The 20,192-nt window shown below is 43.4% G+C and overlaps 1 protein-coding gene across 2 annotated transcripts in view; it reads right to left on the reverse strand.

Moving 5' to 3' along the window:
• KLHL3 (kelch like family member 3) overlaps positions 1-20,192 on the reverse strand; it is a 112,124-nt gene that overhangs the window by 34,647 nt on the left and 57,285 nt on the right. For both annotated transcript variants that reach the window (XM_058540866.1, XM_058540875.1), the window contains 2 exons: positions 7,080-7,196; positions 3,022-3,171 (listed from right to left, as the gene is read on the reverse strand). In XM_058540866.1, the coding sequence (XP_058396849.1) occupies positions 3,022-3,171; positions 7,080-7,196 (267 nt within the window). The remainder of the gene's footprint in view (positions 1-3,021; positions 3,172-7,079; positions 7,197-20,192) is intronic.

A 20,192-nucleotide genomic window follows, 5' to 3' on the forward strand; every position in this document is an offset into this window, starting at 1 on the left:
TCTTTGTCTACTTTTGGTTTTCGGACCGTGTGTTTTCAATAGAATTACTGCTTTCATAAGAAAAAGAGTCAATGCAGTGCATGCTATGATGCTCCAACGCCATTACCAAGCTCTCCCACGCCATGAGCCACTAATAGTAGACACCGAAAACTAAGTTCTAAGATTAGAACTAGGGACAAAAGAAGAAGTGGGGAATGAAGGATGTAAATTATGTTAAAAATTTAATATGTTAACACCTTAAGGGGCAGTTGGGGCGAGTCTTCTATGAATAGAGTCTATCGATCCCAACTGACTCTGTTCGCGGAAGACTCACCCTAAACTGTTCAGAGAAAATTGAGAACAAGGGAGTGCTACAGAGGGATAAGTTTGGGAGGGTCGGGGTGGAGGGGGCCCAGGTGGGGACATGTGTGTGCACCTTGATAGCTGTTTCGCGCCGTAGCAATTCGCGCCATAAAATGTAACTGTCTGAATGTTTTGAATTAACCAATCATGTAAAACCGCGCCAACCTTTTCCCGCTTTATGCTCCCAAATCCTATAAAAGAACTTGCCCCCTAAGGCTCGGGGTCGACCCCTCTGTCTCCTGCGAGGGACACGAGTCGACCCGGAGCTCCGTTCAATAAACCTCTTGCGTTTGCATCAAGTTCGGTCTTCTGTGTCTGTGGGCCCGCGTCATCCCGAGACCTGGTGAGTTGGGATTTCCCTCCCCTTCCCCTTGGGAATCCAACAGATGAAAACCTAAGCTATAAAGCAAAAAATAGATCAACTACTTAAATTATTTTTTGGGATTCAAAAAAATGTTATAGACAAGTTTAGAGGCAAATTGCAAACTAGGAAAAAAACATTTTAAATATATACCAAGGCTTCACCTCTTTAACATAAAAAGAGCACTTACAAACCCTTGATTAAAAAAACGTAGAGTCCTATAGAAAAATGGGCAAAGGACATGAACAGAGAATTTCCCCCAAAAAAATACAAATGCCAATAATCATAGGAAACCAACATTAACTTCACTCACATTTAAAGAAGTGCAAACTAAAACAAGATGCCGTCTTTTCAAGGATATTTGACACAGAAATGTTTATAATATTTAAAAAATGGAAATTATTGCAAAGCCCATCAATAGAGGACAATGACAGTGAAATAAATAATGGTACATAAGTATACTTAAATACCATGTACCTGCTACAATTTAAATGCTGATTTCATCCATGCTGATAACATTGAAACAGTCTGTAGCATATGGTTGAGTAGGAGGAAAAAAGATTTTAATCGATGTAGCAAGATTCCATTGATCTAAAAGCATACATTTTTATCTATTTGTGAATAAGTGCACAGAGATATGTCTGGAAGAAAATTCACCAAAATGACAGCAGTGACTGTCCGTGGATGGCAGGATTTCAGGTGATTTTTTACTTTATTTCAAAACTGTAGTATCCTTTTAATAATCTACAATGAGCACATACTTCTATAGTTTAAAAAAACCAAGTTATTTTCATTTTGAAAAATACAAAGAAGTTTCAATGCGATATTTCAACAAAATAAAACAAAAGGCATCCACACACAGTAAGGCGAATGGCCAGTCAGACCAAGGCCCTTGCCCTGGGGCTGCCCCTTCTAAGCAGCATGAGGCAACAGGAGGCAGACAGGTAGGTATATACATTCAGGTTTACAAAGGTGAAGCAAGGCGCCCGAGGGTGTGGGTTCCGAGAACAGGTTTGGAGGGTGAGCAAGACTCAATTCAAATGCTAGTTCTACCACATCAGCTACGACGACCTCGGGCAAGTCACTTAATCTCTCGGACCCTCAGTTTCCTCTTCGTAGAACTAGGATAACTGCCTCTACCTTTTAGGGTTGTTGAGAGGATTAAGCAAGATATACATGGGATACCTTCAGCTCACTGCTTGGCACATAAGCAGCACTCAAAAAATGTCAGTATCATTGACATTAAAAATGCTTATATTATTATGCAGGACATTTGTAACCTTCATTCACATCACAACCACTATAATCTCCATGATCCTGGGCCACAGAGCAGAGCGGAGAGAAGCAACTGCAAACCTTGGAGAGTCCAAACATCTGGTCTCGGACAACAACCTGCTTCTCGAGCCCTGTGAAACGCTTCCTGGAAGCAGCAGGTGAGGGGTAAAGCAGCCAGTCCAAAAGAGGAGGAGGTGGACAAATCAAGGGCCTAAATAATTCCCAACGACTGCACAGGCAGTCGACGAGCCACGACTCAATCCTCCCCTCCTGCCTTGCCTCCTGGGTTGGCTGGAAACTTCCCCAGACAGCAGTATGTTAGGATCCTAGAAAGACTACTCAAATGCCAAGCCAGAAGGAACCTGAGAGATCATCTAGTGCAGCATCCTTCATTTTGCAGATGAGGGACGTGAGGACCCAAGGGGAGGGGACTTGCATGGAACCAAAGCAGCCAGTACCCAGCATAGACTCTCCATCATGGCGGCCTCTCCTATGCTCATCCTTCCCTTCCCCTGGCTTCCCCCTCACTAGGTCTCATTTCCCCTATTTCCATCCCCTGCTTCATTACCTGTCAGACACCTTCAGGCCCCTCCTCTCCTCTGGCAGCCCTAATTGTCCTTCATGGCTCTGTGGTGAGGGAAGGAACCCGACTAGGACTGTTCTGACTCAAAGAATGGCCTAGTAAGAGGACTGTGATGGCCATCACTAAGTTAAAACCCACACAGCTAATCCTCTGCTTCCAGTGGAAACAGAGCCCAAACCACGGTGTGAAACAAGAAGGAGGGGAGAGGGAAGAGCTCTGAGTTATTCTGAAAGCTCCCGGGTGACACTGGAGGTTATCTTGAAACTCTTAGGAAAGAAAGACCCCAGAAGAGACAGGTACCGGCAGATTCAAGAGGAACCAGCAGACTGCATCTCCTAGGTGGTAAATGCAGACAAGATGCAGTGCAGCCAAGGGTGAGGAAAGACTTGGAGGCAGGAGGGGAAAGCCACTTTCCCAGGACACAGTCCCGACTCTTGGCAGTGACTGGGCTGGGCCTTACCTTGGGCAAGCTGACTGGAGTCCTGGGCTTGGTCCTTGGGTTCTTAATCAAGAGCCTCTGATCCAGAGGGAGCAGATGGTATTTCATGGCTTCGATGAGGAAGTCCTTACAGGTGTTGTTATTCTTTATCAAAGCTTCTTCTTCAACCGTCTGGAGGTAATAACCCACAGGTGATCCAGGAGCAGAACTCGACCACATTTCCCAAGCTGTCTCCCCGGGCTGTGTCATTCCTGCATTCCCACACTCATTCATACCCACACCACATTATCTCAGGCTTCAAGAGAAAGGTCCACAGAGTTACGACTTAGTGCTCACCTCCTGCATTTCAAGAGCACAGTGGAGTAAATGATTAAATTCTGGAATCAAACAAACAGGGACACAAATCCCAGCTCTACCATTTAACTCCTCTGATCCTCAGTTTCCTCATTTGTAAAACAGGCAAATTAAGTTACCCACAACCTCACTGTGTGTGTGTGTGTTTGTTTGCTTTGAGATTAGATTATGCAAAAACAAAGAAAATTGGTTCTCCTGAAATCCTCTTCCCACATTCCTCCTGGTTTGAATGCATCATAATGTTTAGGGCAAATGGTCAGACATTTAAGAGGAGGAGAGGGAGGAAAAGAGGAAGAGGGCGGGATCCCTCAGGCAACCTTTGGAGGCATGGAGTAAAACAAGGTGACAGTCAAGAAGAAGAATTAATATCCATTTTCTTAAGCGAAAGCCTCAGGGAGAAAACTGGGCAGTGAGGCATTGTCTTCTTTTTTTTTTTTTTTTGAGGAAGATTGGCCCTGTGCTAACATCTGTTGCCAATCTCCCTCTTTTTCTTTTTTCTCCCCAAAGCCCCAGTACATAGTTGTATATCATAGTTGTCGAGTTGCAGCTATATGGGATGCCACCTCAACATGGCTTGATGAGTGGTGAGTAGGTCCACAGCCAGGACCTGAACCAGCGAACCCCAGGCCACCGAAGCAGAACACATGAACTTAACCGCTATGCCACCGGGCCAGCCCCGGGCACTCGCTTAATAGAGCCATGATATCAGAGCAGAAGAATGTCTTGCACAAAAGTCCCACCTACCGACCTCATCTTGGACCCCATCTAAGCTGGGACTGTGGCTTCTTCACCTCTGATTCCAGAGCTATGGACTTAAGCAGGTGCTCAGCAAGTGTAAGCCTAAACGACTCATGAGCAAGGCCATGGGTGAAACCATTCTGGTGCTCTCTCAAATCTCCACCCTTTGGCCCCAGATTGCTATGCGGCAGATCTGTAAAGGGTAGTGTGGTCTTCGGAGGCCACTCCATGTTTTCTTTGCTGGAGTGTTTGGGATCTGTGCGAAAGGTCAATTCCATTCAACAGCTAACACTGACTGAATGTCTCCTGGGTGGGCAGCCCAGTGTTGGACCCTGGAAAGAAAATGATGAACACGACACGGGTTCTGACTCTGAGGTGCGCGGTCCAGTCAGAGAAGGAGAAGGGCCTGAATTATCTCAGCCCTCAAGCTGGTCATGCACAAGGTCTGGCTGAGCCTCTCCTGGGTCCCCCACCCTGTAACTAGGAATAAAACATGGCCAGGGCCCTCACCTGCTGGGCAGCGTTGGAGTTGGTGGGAAAAGAAGGATTGGCGAGATAGTTGGGCACCTCCTCACCCAGAGATGATTCCCAAGAACACTCATCTTCTTGGAAGGTTTTTTTACGCTCCCACTGAGGGACTGAGCCAGGTTGGGACAAATCATAAACTTTTAGGGTCAGTTAAGAAAATAAAAAGAGTGACAGAGGATCTCCAAAAAAGCTTGAGAAGAAGGAGAAATACATGCACAGCTAGTTCTCCCAAAGAACTCATTCAGCTTGAACGAAAAGCTCCCTCAAAGAGTTAGTACTTCATGGGTACAGAGTTTCAATTTGGGGGGATGAAAATGTTTGAGAAATGGATATGGTGATGGTTGTACAGCATGGTCAATGCAATTAACGCCACTGACCTGTCCACTTAAAAATGGCTAAAATGAAGTTTATGTTACATATATTTTATTTTTTTAAAAAAATTTTAAGATATAGCATGTTGTACACTTAGTATGATATTTTTAAATATTTAATACAAGTCTAATAAATGTTAGCTATTGAAAAACCAAAAACAACAAAACACCTCCCCCAGAAGTCAGGGTTAGCCTGGGTCTGCCAAGGGCTGTCCCTTTCTCCTCCTCCTCCACCACGATCAGCCATCCCCAGCAGTTTATCTAGTTTGAAGTTTCAAGGTCAAATGAGTGCTAATGAAACATCCTTTTCCTGAGTGTTCTGAAAACACCCCTTTAAAAAAAAAAAAAAAAGTCCTTAAAAAAAGCCCTTTTTAACAAAAAGGGTCTCACACAACAGTTCTCACGCCCATTGCCTCTGACCCCTTCTTCTCCGGATCTAAACCCTACTTTGCTGTAATAAGCCAAGAACTATATAATAATGTCTTTGTTAAGTTTTAGTTGTGGGCACCTAGAGGCTGTGACCAGGGGTCTCTTAGGCCCCTTTAGCTTTCTCTGGAACCCGGGTCCACAGGCTGCCTTTCCTCCCTGTGGAAGCAAGACTGTGCTGGAGGCAGACGTCCACCTCTACCTTTGATCAGTTTCCCACAGGACGGTGGGATGTTTGACTCCGACACCGGGAGCTCAGGCTGGTTCAGTCCCTCCACTTAGGGACCTTTTCTACAAGAAGGATATGCTGCCACCAGGCGGCAGCGGTACTATCCAAAGTGTAAAATGCAGGGCACAGCCCTGAGAAGAGGGCTGAGGTTCAGAGATTCAGAGAACATTTCACCTACCCCTCAGGCCTGTGGTCAACATTGTCACGAGCCGGGGACTTGACAAGTACTTGTGAGGATACTGTGTCTCCCACTACTACCAACAGCAACAATGCCCATGAAGATAGTAGCTGTATCAGCCAGAATTCAGTCAACACTGGGTTGCAGGCTTTATATGGATTATCTCATTTTACCTCCAAACAATCCCATAAGGGCAGGTGCTATTTTTAGCAGATGAGAATACTGATGGTTAGAAAGGGTGAGTATTCGCCCAGTGTTAGATGGCTGGGAAGTGACAGACCTAGGATGCTGGGCTGCTGAACCTCCTCTCACCCTTGCTTCACACCTTCCATTCTTTCCAGAGACTTCTCGAGGACACTGCAGGTTGGCATACTGCCTTGGTGTTTTGTTTTGTTCATATGTTTAAAGTTCTATCCTCTGCCTGTTTGTAAAAGTATCTAAAGCCATTTGCTCTACAAAATAAGTCACGTAATAGATAAACAGAACAGAGAGTATTAAAGGTGGCAGGCTGCTTCGTGGAAGGCGTGTGCTGTAGAGCCTGGCAGACTTGGATGTGAATCCTGAACCTGCCTCCTACCTGCTGGTGACAGATAAATCCCAACCTCCATAAGCCTCAGGACCCAAATTTGTAGGAAGTGGGTTATAATCTCTGCTCACAGGGTTGGTATAAGGATTAAACCAGAAAACATGTGGTGCCACGTTTTCAGAGGAAGCAGATACAATACGTATTCCAGGCACCTGTGAGGAGCTGGTTTTTACAGTCCTAAATAGGGCTCCAAGTTGCCTAAAACTAAGACAAAAAGGGAACATAAAAACATTATGGAAATGACCCCTCTTGCTTTGGCCCTCCACAATAAAAGCAGCTAACTTCTACTGAACGTTTGTTATGCCTGGCTCCGTGCTAACCACCTGAATTGCATGCTTGCACCTCCTTTGGTCCCCACAATAACCCCTCTGGGCTCCATTATAACTTCCCTTCCATGGAAGAAGAAAATGAGGCTTGAAGAGGTTAAATAAAAACTCCAAGCTAACAAGTAACAGAGCAGGGACTGAAACCTAAGTGTCTTATTCAAAAGCCTATGCTCTTAAACCTTACACTACCACACCTCACTTGTAACCCAGTGGGTTGGTGCCCTCAACCCATACAAAAGACCCATAAAACTCCTCAACCACCCCATACAGCCAGCATTGCCCATTGCCCTTCCTAGAGGCTGGGGTATGCAGGGAGGTGCTTGGTTCTTCACACAGCACTCACCTGGACTAGGTAATCCCTAGGTAAGAGAGGGAGACGGACATGTTCCATCAGCTTTGCCATGTGCTCTAAACGGGTTTCTTTCTCATAATTGATCCACGAAATCACAGCTTCAAATACCTATAAAAAAATCAACCCAGGGAACTTTAGCAAAGAGACAACAGCTTTCAAATTCCTCAACCTGAAAAAAGAAAAAGAAAAGCTACAAGTCATCCACAAAGGTGTTTAACCGAAGGTCCAATATTTAAAATAAAACAAGAACACTAAGTCTTTGTTTGCTAGCTGACATCAGAGAGTGATCACACACGCTCACATATGTTCTGATAAACCTGCTACCCCAAATGTAGAATCATCAAGGTTCACTGCAAAATAAATATCAGTTTCAATAGTTATTTAAGGCTAGGAATACAGAGCAGTAACCGTGAACCCAATTTTATAAAAGCTGCTTAAGAGGACCAGAAGCCCCGGGGGCAACGTTATCATCCCTCTCACGCCTCCCTTTTCATTTATCTCCCATGTTTGGTTAATGCAGAATAAAAACATAAGCACATCCTCTGCCAAAAGTTGGCTGTAATGATGAATGTGACCCTGAATGACAAAGAATGGCAAAAATTTCTCCTTGGGTTTAACCTCTCCTTTGAGGAGAGATTTCATTTCTATACAAATCAAAACTAGGCTTGGAACCAAAAAGGAGGATCTATGGTTTGGATGTTGGCCTTGCTCAAGGATAAGTCCAAAATCAAACCCTGCACTACCATATACACACATTCAGATACAATTCAATGGTGGTAAGGCTGCTGGGAAACCAGCATTGTTTGTGGAAACTTAATTAACGAGGCTTCTTAAGAGGGGAGGGAAGAATTTAGAAATATCAATCAAAAACTTAAATGTGCATATTCTTTGACCTAGAAATACCACTTCTAGAGCTCTAGCCTACAAAAATATTCACAAAAGTGGTGCAAGAATATGTGTTCCAAGATGTTTGCTACAGCATTTTTGTAACAGGATAAAAAGGGAAATAACCTGAAGCCCACAATGGAGAAAAGATAAAACTAGTATTCATACCACGAGATATTTTCAGCCGATAAAAAACAATAACAATAATAATTAGCAGTAGTAGTAGTAGTAGTAGTAGTAGTAGCTAAGAATAAAACAAAATATTTTCTTGTGCCAGAAAGCAAGAAGGTGCTCAAAGATTAAGAGGGACACGTCAAACAGACAGAGCCAACTCGAGGCGCTTTCATTGCCAACATTTCAGACAATTTAAACATCAGAGAGAATAATGAAGAAATCAGATCAGTGCTGCTTGTAAGGGTGGGGGAGGCAAATGAAACCTTTTGTGGTAATGGACATGGTCTGTATCTTTATAGGGTGGGAGTTACACGGGCATGTGCAATTGTCAAGACTAATCAAATTGTACACTTAATATCTATACATTTCACTGTGTGTAAATCACACCTCAATTTAAAATATTCTTAGTTAAGAGGCCGGCCCAGTGGCGCAAGTGGTTAAGTGCGCGCGCTCCACTGCGGCGGCCCGGGGTTCACCGGTTCCGGATCCCGGGCGCATACCGACGCACTGCTTGGCAAGCCACGCTGTGCCGGCGTCCCATATAAAGTGGAGGAAGATGGGCATGGATGTTAGCCCAGGGCCAGTCTTCCTCAACAAAAATAGGAGGATTGGCAGATTTTAGCTCAGGGCCGATCTTCCTCACCAAAAAAAAATATATATTCTTAGTTAAAAGATAGTTAATGGATCATAACACAATGAATAAAAAAGGAATCCATGAGTCCATAAAGATGCTTAAAAAAGTACAGGAAGGGCTCTCTTTCACAGGAAAATGCCAGCTAATAAATGTAGAAAGAATGATAGAATTAGGAAAACATATCATTTCACAACCACCAATGTAATAACTGATTCAGCAAAGATCATCAGAGGATGCTCAAGTCATTGGGTGAAAAGTTGGGGAACAAGATAGTCACTGTTCTCAACACAGCACTTGGCAGATTACTTATTCATTATGGGGTGGGTGGAGACAGCCTCAAATGGGGAAATCTGGCAGATACCATCTTTAACAAGTGATCAAAATTCGCACCACCAATAATAGGACAAACTTATATTGTATTCCTGATTGTGATTTAATGGGAAGGACACCCCATCCCCTATGTAACATTCTTCCTAAAATGTTCAAACTGAATCTCATAGGAAACAATCAGACAACTCCATGTTTAGAACACTCTATAAGACAGCTGGCCTGGATTCTTCAAAACTGTCAATATTATGAAGACCAAAAAAAAAAGACAGGGAGACAGTTATAGATTAAGGGGATTTAGAGACATGAGAACTAAATGCAATGAATGATCCTTGATTAGATCATGGATTAAAAAGAAACAGCCATAAAGGACTCTCTTGAGACTGTTAGGAAATCTGAATACTGACTATATATTAGATATTATTGTATCAGTATTAAATTTCTTTGCTATAATAATGGTCTTATGGCTAGAAAAGAGAATTTCCTTGTTCTTAGGAGCTACAGGCTAAAGTATTTAGGAGTGAAATGTCATGATGTCTGTAATTTACTGTCAAATGGCTCAGCAAAATAAAAGATTAAATCTGCAGAGAGAGAGAAAAAGCAAATGAAGCACAATGTTAACAACTGGTGAATCTAGGTAATGAGAATACGAATGTTCATTCTGTCAAACTTTACTATAGGTTTGACATTTTTCAAAATAAAAAGTGGAAGGGAGAAGAAAAGAAATTCTATGGAAATTTCTAAGGGAAAAGGAAAAATACTACAATAAAATTTACCATTTCAAATTTTACAAGTTGAAATGAAAGCTGTATCTCCCGGGTCGGGGGTGAACCTTTAATTTTTCTTAACATAACTATATTTTTTGTGTGTATTGATATGTTAATGGTGCTTTTCCCCTAAATTGTTGGCCCTATTTCCTAAATATATACTTAAGTCAGGTTGGATATAGCTCAGATTGGGCAAGTACTCAGAAAGGAATCCATCAGAAGGGAAGGGAAGAGAAATGAATGGAATGGAATAGGAGGAAAGAAGCAGTATTTCTGTATAAAATAACCTATATGTATATCAACATAAACACAGACACACCATGGAAATCCTCCTTGTCTAGTTCATTTTTTTATTATTAACTCTCATACAGCTATGTCTCTCACCCTAATAGCATTATTTTGTGAATAATTGTGTTTCTTCAACTAGCCCTGAGGATCCATGAGAACAGGGACCTTGTCTTACTTGCTGCCACATAACACACACAAATACTTTTGTAATGAGTGAATGGTCAAATGAGTTCAGAATAAGCATGTAAGGAGGCAGTGGGACCTGCCCAGGCTGGTGCAGAGACCGCCACAGACAAAAGGATGCTGGAGAAGTCTGGCTTTGCTGGGTTAGGTGGTGGGCAGCCACAGTGCCGTTCTGCCTTGCATTGTGGTTATCCACACTTCCTTCTGCTCCGCTTTACTAGACTGTGAGCTCTTATAGAGTGGAAAGTATACCTGCTCTGTCTCTGCACCTCCTGCTGCCTAGCACAATGCCAGGCACAGAGCAGGTGGCTGGTTGAGAAAGCTTTGCTGAAGAACAAACTGCAAGTCCTTGAGTAGGTTGGGTTTACTAATCATGCGCATCCCCATCAACCAGCTTAGTCTTTGTTATAAAAGCTAAAAAGCAAGCTGAGTCTAATGAAGTCGATATTTAACCTTATCTTTATTTTCGGCTTGACTTGTCTAACTGGTTCCGCTTAGCTGCACTGTTTACCTACTGAGCTGTGAAAGCCACAGCACAGGTAACAATGGTGACCTTCTCAGCAACTAGAGAAGGCCACACATGTTTTGCTTTTAGACTTCATACTTGAACAATAAACAAGCAAATAAACTTCCAGCTAGCTTTAGCCTTCCATGTGCCTAAAATCATTCTCAGCAGCCCCTCCCATCAACAGACTGGCAGAGGCAAGGGGGCAACAAGTAATAGCAGCAGCAGCAGCTGGTATCCACCACATGCCAGGCCCTGCACCACACTCCTCAGAGACACCATCTCCCTGGACTCTCATGCGAACCCAAAGAGTAGACACTCCTGCCCCTTAGTAAGCGACTCGCCCAAGTTCAGAGCCAGGAAGCAGCAGGGCTGGGTCCACACAAACCACACTAGGTGCTCATGCTCTCACCCGCTGTTCTCAGCGGCCTCTCAAACGTCTACAGCAGCGGTCGGCAGACTACAGCCCACAGGCCACATTCAGCTGCCACCTGTTTTCGTAAATAAAATTTTATTGGAACACAGCCACACTCACTCGTTCACATATTGTCTGTGGCTGCCTTCACACTACAACAGCAGAGTTGAATTGAGACCCCAAAGCCTAAAATATTTACTATCTGGCCTTTTATAGGAAAACTGTGTCGACTCTTGGTCTATAAAATCTAAGCAGAGACCCTGTGGCTTCAGTCATGGGACAGGGTGATGTCTACTGAAATACTTTTCATGAGTCCCATGATGAAATAATCAGCTGCCGCAAGGCACATTTAGGGTTTCAGTTTTAAACAAAGAAATCGCAACATTTCCTTACTGCTTCATGTTCCAGGACCAATTTCTTGAGTGCTACCAGACTGCTATGTGGAAAGAAGTTGAAGAAAATCGGATTTCATAGTCCCAGGCTCACCACGCTTCCCGTGTAAGCACAAGCCTCGGCCAGAGAACACCAGATGAACCTGATCCTTCCACCCACCCCTCTAGTTATACAGGCTGCCAAGCCGGACTGTACCTACACACTGTGAGTGAAGTGGGGAGCCCTGGGACACCTACCCCTGCTTTCAAAATGTGGTCTGAGAATAGGGAAGGACTCAAGTTAAAATAGGCAGGGCAGTGACTTGGCAAGGGAAAGGTCCAGTTAAGGGTGATTCTCAGCAAAACATAGGATGGGGGAAAATGAGCTAATTTTGATAACATGAGGGAAAAAGCTAGGTTCCTGTACACAGACCCAATTCGTTACTCAAGATTTGAGAAGGATTAACTTTATCAATAACAACAGGCACGTGCTAGACCTTTTACACGCATGCTCTCATTTACTCCAGCAGAAACTCTGTGAAGTAGGTGTCATTGTCCACATTTTACAGCTGAGGAAACAGCCTCAGAGAGGTTAGCAACTTGTCCAAGGTCATACTGCCAGGAAGTAGTGGATCTGGGATGTGAACTCACCTCCAACTCGAAAAAACCAAGTTCTAATGTTATGCAATACTGCACCTCAGAGGCACAATTAGTTGAGAAACCTGGGCAGACTGCTGAGTTGGGAAACTGTTCCTACACCCATCACCCTCATTACAACCCTCCAAGCCCTCGTCGGACATCCCCTCTTCGTACCCTTTTCTTTCTCAGGGATTGAGCCAATAGCATTTGCCGAATTTGCTGCCATGATTCTAAATCAGTAAGACAGCACTTCTAGACACAAGAGTGACTCTGTCAGATTTCTGTTGTTGTTCCTTACACCAAAGCGTAACAAGAGTTACATCAATCACACCCCGCCTCACTGCCACACACAACACCCGGGACAGGGGTGTGCTGGTGCTGGAGCTCATCATGCGTCTTTCTCCCCAACCCAGCGTTTAGTGACATTACACTGGTAGTTTGAAATCAGTCTTGGTGGAAATATTTACACCATGGAAATTAGCAAATGAATCAGCAAACTAATCAGGGCTTTTAGAAATTTTTTTGGAGAGCCAGTTGTTAAACATTTACCAGCATATTACTGGCTGGCAGATTTCCTAGTCTGAAGGCTCCCCCGACTCCCCAATACCATTATCATAAAGGTTTATAGGGCACTTAAAAGCTCTTCCTTGTAGTTGCTTAATTTCAGACTCACAAGGGCCCTGTGTAACTGCTAGAGTCACTCACAAAAGGGAAAGTAAGGCAGAGAGTGGGGAAAGTGGTCTGCTCATCATGACCCAGCCAGTTGGTGACAGGGCAGCAATTAGAACCACGGCTTTCAATCAACACTTGCACAGCACCCTGTACATCTCCCTCCAGGGCCCATTGCAGTTGTGTATATATTTGATAAAATCGTCTCCCTCATGTGATTATAAGTTCCACGAAGGCAGGGATCTTATATTTACCTGTTCACCAATGTCTCTCCTGTGACTAACACACACCCATCTGCTACGTAGACAGCACTCAATAAATACTGCTTGAAAGAATGAATAAATTAATCAAAGCAGGAATGATTGGGTGCATGGTTCTCTTCCTGCAACAGCACACTGCCAAATATCTGACTTCATATAAACAAAAACGATGACAAAATTAAAACAGTGACATTGCCTTGCCTGGAAATTGTTCTTCAGCTTTCTACCACTGCCTATAGCCAGCAAAAAGACTTGCACCCTGATTCTGCAAAGGATAAAGAAAAGGACTGAAGCAAAATTGTTTGATAGAAATGCCTGCAAGCTGAGAGATTCCTTCAGTGGCACTAATCCTAAAATGATTGGAGCCTGACACAGGGATGGAGAATGCCTTCTAGTCAATATGGTGAACTGAGCTGACTTGGAAGGAAATCTTCCTCTATAGCTTCAAACACATGAAAAGGATGTATGACCAAAAAATAAAGATTTGAGCCATACTCAAAAGCAAGAGGGAAATGCCCGAGTGCTTTAGATAAGAAGGAATTCAAGTCTGGGAGCTGAAGGGAAGCCGAGGACAGAATGGCTCAGAGGCCTGTAGAATTCAAACAGGGCTTTAATGGTTTGGGACTGCTGTCTCCTCAGGTAGAATGCCTAGGCTACTCCTAGGACACATGCCACAGTGTTGCCCCAGCTGTAAAACTGGGACTAGACGAACTCCACCCATCTGCTATGGGAAAGGGGAAGGAAGCTTGCCACCTCCTGTGGCCTGGGGAGTAAAAACTTCATCTTCAAGAAATCAGAACCCAAAGCTCATGCCACATACTAATGTGGGGTTTGAACTGACATTATCCAGGTGGTATAGGGGATACTCAAGACAAAAAGTAATACAAAAACTGTGTCCTCACCAGTAAACCTGCCCTATAGGGGCACCTCCATAGCCCAGGGCAATCCAGACTACCACGGACATAACACCCTCTAAAGATGGACTCACAATCAAAAATTATAGATCATTAATGAAATGAACTGCCAAAAGGAAAAACAACAGATGCAAGAAGTCATAGAAAATTTCGGGCAACCAAAGGTGGCCTCAAGACTATTCTCTATAATGTGTTCCTCAGAATACTATGGGCAGGAGACATTCTGAGGTTAGGGGTTCTGGGACCAAATGAGCCTGGGTTCATACCACACCCCTAAACCCCCTCTAGAGATTCACAAAGCTCATTAACATATAAAAGCTCTGACAAGTCCTGCAGTTTCTTGACCTAGTTCCTTTGTTTAGCCCTGTCTCCTAAATGTATCTGACCTGAGAACTTGTTTATTCTTTTACCTAAACACCTATAAACATCTCACAATATTGTAGTTTTATGGCACACAGTTGGATAAATACTGACCTAGAGAAGAAAGTCCTCATTCCTTAACCGTCTCCACACACCCCTACTCCATTCTCAGCCTCATCTCCAACTATTCCCCCAAAGACCCTTGATTCTCATCACACAGGTTACTTTTCCCCCAAGCACAATAATTTATTCCAAACTTCCATGTCTTTATTACAATTCCTTCAACCTGAATGGCTTTCCAAAATCCTACTCTCACTCTCCAAGTTTAAGCTCAAATATTCCTTTTTCTGTGAGGCCTTCCCCATCCAGCAACCTGGAATAAAACACTCCAGGGTGCCTTCCTCGAACTTTGATTACAGGCAACGACTTCTCTTGGCCACATACTATGGATACATGTTTCTGGTCTGACTGCCCACCAGACTGTGAGCACTTAAACAGTAATCACTAAGTGTCACTCACCTCTGTCTCTCCATTGAGGTTCATTAATAAAGAGCAGGGGTCTGGGAGGCAGGCACAATCAGCTTGAAATCACAGAGCTATCCACAAGCCTTAGTTCCCTCCTTTGCAAAATGGAGACAATAATCTCTGCCTTGTGAGTTATTGTAAGAACTAGAAATGTGCAAAACAGTATGCTGGGAAAAAGAAGTCAGACACAAAAGCATACACACACACCAATATTCCATTTATATAAAGTTCAAAAACTGGCAAAGTCGATCTATAAGAAGTTAAAATAGCCTTGTGATTCTCGGGGTAGGCAGCAGGGATGGAAGGGAGTCTGGGTTCTGGTTCTTGATCTGGGTGCTGCTTATGCGGGTGTTTCACGTTGTAAAAAGTTAAGCTGTGCACATTTTATTTGTTCATGTCTCTGAACTTACTTCAATACATGTCACATTTTTTAAAAAATATTATTTGTGAAGTGTACCTGGAGAACAGCGGGCAGTCAAGGTAGATTTTTGGCCAAAGTGCTGTAGTATTCTGCTCATAGACGCTTATTGAATTGCACTCTCCAAAGGAGAAAAGTAAAAAAAAAAAAAGTAATGGTGAGGCAGGGCCCCAGGCCAGGTCATTGTTTGCAGGCTGAGAAATTGGCAGCTCTAATGCTGACCTCAGAGCAAGGCAGGGCTGCCAACAGCTCAGTTCAGACATAGGATATACCTGCTCAGTCACCGGATAATGTCTCGGCAGCAAGCACTCAAGCCCACCCTACTGGCCAAGGAGTTCCGGCCTGCATCCCACACCCATCGCTGGCTGGAGAGGCTAGGAACTCAGACAGGAGGGCACGCAACACTAATGATCCTGGGAGACAAGGGCCCAATCCCTTCCAGGAGATAAGATATCAGAATTTGGCCCCTGATTACAGTTTTAGGAGATAACAACACATTAAAAATGTGATTGTGCAGAGAGAAACTAACCTGCAGTTCTCATTATAACACACATACTTGACACTAATCTAATTTTGTGAAGCGACCTAACCAATTTCTTCCTGACCCGTATCTGTGAAAATGTGGACTATTTCACTCTGAAAAGCCTCAACAGTGTTTCATAAGAAGGCATGGAATTCTTGAGAAGTAGAAACATATTTACCAGCTAAGAAAGCAAAGATTCAGAAAAGTCCAGTACCCAGCAATTCAGAGGCAAAACCACATTAGAACTCAGGAGTCCCGTCTCTTCTTCCTAGAGTGTGTTTGTCCCCAAAGGTTGCTTCCGCCGCCCCTGGGTCACTGAGGCTGTCCACAGTGAGAGCCTCAAAGGGGGACACGGGAAACAGGCTGTCTGCTCACGGGCTTCACTCTGACCCTGCGCCACCTCCCATGCAGAAGAATCAGGTGACAGAGAGGCTTGCTCCTCTGTGTCTTCCCTCTTTCTTGGGGTGGGGGTGAGGGTGGGAGAGGAAAGGAAAGGTCCTACCCAAAGATCTAGTGATTTTGTGACTCCTACCAATCCTTTTGTGGTCTCTCAAATAACAGGAATTTTAAAACAAAACCAAAAACTACATGAAGGAAAAGCAAGAGAGAAAATGGCAAGGATCCATGCCCTTTTCTGACCTCTAGTTCCCACATTTGTCCTTACTCTCCGGGAAAGTGTTAAAATTATTCCCATAACCTCAGCTGGCTCAGGGCAAAGTCCAGCCCCAGCTGGCCTCTTCACCCCCTCAGGGAAGTGCTGAGCACTCCTGGTGCCTCCAGGGCACTGTGTCAGGCACTGTGCGTGACACAGAGATGGCTAAGGTACCCGCACAGCCTTCAAGTTCGAGTACAGTGAAGGAGATAAGGCATGGGCAAAAGCAAGTGATGTTGGAGGAAGAACAGTATCTGGGAGAGGCCCAGACAGGGCTGGGGGTGCTGGCAGTGCTGAGGAGCAAGAGACCACTACCACGCTCAGCTCCTGCTAGACACCGAGCTCCAGCTCACGCCAACCACTCAGACCAATTGGGGCTCTGGGAGGAGCTTCCCCTTGAGAACGGCCCCAGTCAACCAGTCAACCATTACTACTACTACTATTACTACTACTAGCAGCAGCAGGACCACTACTAATAACAACAGCAGCAATAATCATATCTTACAGTAATGAACACTTCCTGTGTGCTAAGCACTTTCATCTCATTTCATCCTCAGAACAACTCTACAAGATAGATACAACACTATCATTACCCTCCTTTTACAGATGAGAAAACTGAGACTTAGAGAGGTTCTTTTATTCATTCATTCAACAAATATTTTTTTTAGTGTCTACCATGAACCTGATACCACTCCAGCAGTGACCATAAGACACAAAATTCCCGACTATATATGGTGCACACATTCTGGTGAGAGAGAAATACCTTGCCCAAGGTCACTCAGTCTGTTAAAGCAGTGGAACCAGGATTTGAACAGCAGCCACTCTTACTGCAGAACCTATAATACTTTCAAACTCCCAACAAGCGAGTTGCCTGGCCCCAGCCACTGACATTTAAATCATCATTAACCCTAAAATACCACATTTCCTCTATTTTAAGATGCATAGTTTTTTCACATTTTAATGTCTGAAATCTGGCTGCATTTTATAATAGATGTTGAAAGAAACCCATGGGCTGCAGGCAGAGAAGTAAGTCATAATATAGCTGATACTGCTGTCCAAGTGTGGATTTAGCCAAATACAGGTTATCCGATTACCGACTCAGTTGAGTTTTCTGCAAATGTTAACATTAAATGCAGTTAAATTTTAACTTAAATTAAGATCCCTGATATCACTTCAATTATGCTCAAAAAATTTCACTATAATGAAATATTGAAAGAAAAACCTATTGTGCACGCAAGAGATTGCCTATCGTATGCAATTTAATTAAAGGGAGTAGAAATCACCAAATCTGGGAGAAGGATCACAGAATTTTCAAAGCCTAAAGGGCTAGCATTCAAAGGACAAATATCTAATTGTCAAAAGTTTCCAGCTATTTAACTTCCAGCAATATGTGATCAATTAAGGGGAAATAAAACTATGGACTTAGCCAAAGAGAAAATGTAGGCCAAACCCACAAGCCTCAAAAATTACAGTGCCAATCTTAAAGGTACCAAAGGGATCAAGATCATGAGTAATCCACTTTCTGAAAAGCATCACATAACTCCAAAGTAACATATTATGATATGAAGCAAATATGATATGAACCAAATATGATACACAACTTCATTAGTGAAAAATACCTATACCTCAAATCTGATTCCACAGAAAGAGCAGCTCATACATAAGCATATGAATAAACAAGAGCCACTATAGACAATTTTTAAATGAGTACATTTAATTTTATGTTTCTTTGTTTCTGGAAAGATAAAATTAACTCAATGGCTTACTTTACCCTTATCAATGGCAAAATTGATACCACTGCCATTATCATCGGTGCCTCAAAATAGAGGATTGTGGTAATTACAATGGCAGCTGCCCTTTACTGAGCACCTGCCAAACACTGTATTTGATATTTACTTATCTCTAACCTTCATGACAACTCTATAAGGGAGGTACTGAGGAAATAATTCCCATTTTACTTGTAAGGAAATTAAAGTTCAAAGAGACCAGTAACTTCTTAAGGTCATACAGCCAGTAAGCATCAAGCTGAGCATGGAGCCAGGTTTGCCTGAGTCCAAAGCCCCAGTGGTCTCCAGGGCACTATAATGCCTCTCCCTACAACAAGCCACCTCCACCCCCGCCCTGGCACAGCAAGCAGAGATAAGCCCTCACCTGAAGAAAGCTTACTATGATCTCACAGCAGGATGGGCCAGCATGAATTTGGGTAGTAGGGTCCTTCCTTCTCAACCCCAACACCCCCAAGTTGACCCAAATCCTGCTGCTTATTTGACTGCTCCCATTTTCTCAAACTATGCTTGAGGACATGTTCAAACAGGCCCCAAACTGACCAACTGCCCCAACGTTCACACAGCCAATCAACTGACTGGTGAATTTCTTCAAATTGCACCAAATGGGTAGCACAATCCAGAGAAGACACTAAACAGACTTAGCAAGAAGCAAAGGAATCCTCTCCGCTGCTGAGGCTGGGGCAGGAAGGGGCCTATGGCCTGACCAGAGGCATTCTTTCCCCCAGAGGTGCAGTTTCACATCAGTTAATGGAAGCAGAGGCCTCCCTGAGCCTAAGGGAGAGTCCAGCTTGGTGTGCCAGTCACCTTCTGCAGATCCCTCTGAAGTCTCGGGACAGCCCATAGTTGCAATAAATATCTCCTTTTCTCCTTCATCAAACTTTTGCAGGATGACAGGCAGGGGCTTGTGAATTTCACCCCATTCTCTGGACATGTGCCTTTGGACACAGTCTCACTGCCAATGTAAAATCCTTTTCCAGGGCTTTTCCTTAAATATTCCATTGATAATAGTCATCATTTGAAGTTACTGGAGACTAAGCTTGGACACTAACAGTGGAGTAGGACAATTCAAGAAACATTTATTGAGCATTTCTGAGGATGCAGAGATAAGATGTGGTCCCTACCATCAGGGAGGGAGGAGGTAAGATGAGCTCAGAACCAACTAGAGTAAAAAGCAGAACAAGGTGAGCATTATCCTGGAACACAGAGGAGAAAGGAGTTAATTCCAGATGCAAGATCAATAATAAAGTCAGCTAACACTGGTTGAGCACCTACTAGGTACCAGGTACTATACCAGGCATTTACATATGTTATCCCATTTAATCCCCACAACCACCCTGTGGAATATGTTCTATTACTAAATCACTTTATAAATGAGGAAATAATATAAAGAACTCATACAAATCAATAGCAAAAAAACCCCAAAAAATCCAATTAAAAATGGGCAGAGGATCTGAATAGACATTTTTCAAAGAAGACATACAAATGGCCAACAGGTACCTGAAAAGGTGCTCAATATCACTAATCATCAGAGAAATGTAAATCAAAACCACCATGAGATATCACCTCACACCTGTTAGAATGGCTATTATCAAAAGACAAGAAATAACAAGTGTTGGCGAGGATATGGAGAAAAGGGAACCCTTATGTACTGTTGGTGGGAATGTAAATTGGTGTAGCAACTATGGAAAACAGCATGAAGTTTCCTCAAAAAATTAAAAAGAGAACTACCACATGTTCTAGCAATCCCACTTCTGGGTATTTATCCAAAGAACACAAAAAACACTAACTCAAAAAGATACGTGCATCCT

Source organism: Diceros bicornis, chromosome 1, assembly GCF_020826845.1.
Source record: "Diceros bicornis minor isolate mBicDic1 chromosome 1, mDicBic1.mat.cur, whole genome shotgun sequence".
Taxonomy (NCBI): Eukaryota; Metazoa; Chordata; class Mammalia; order Perissodactyla; family Rhinocerotidae; genus Diceros; species Diceros bicornis.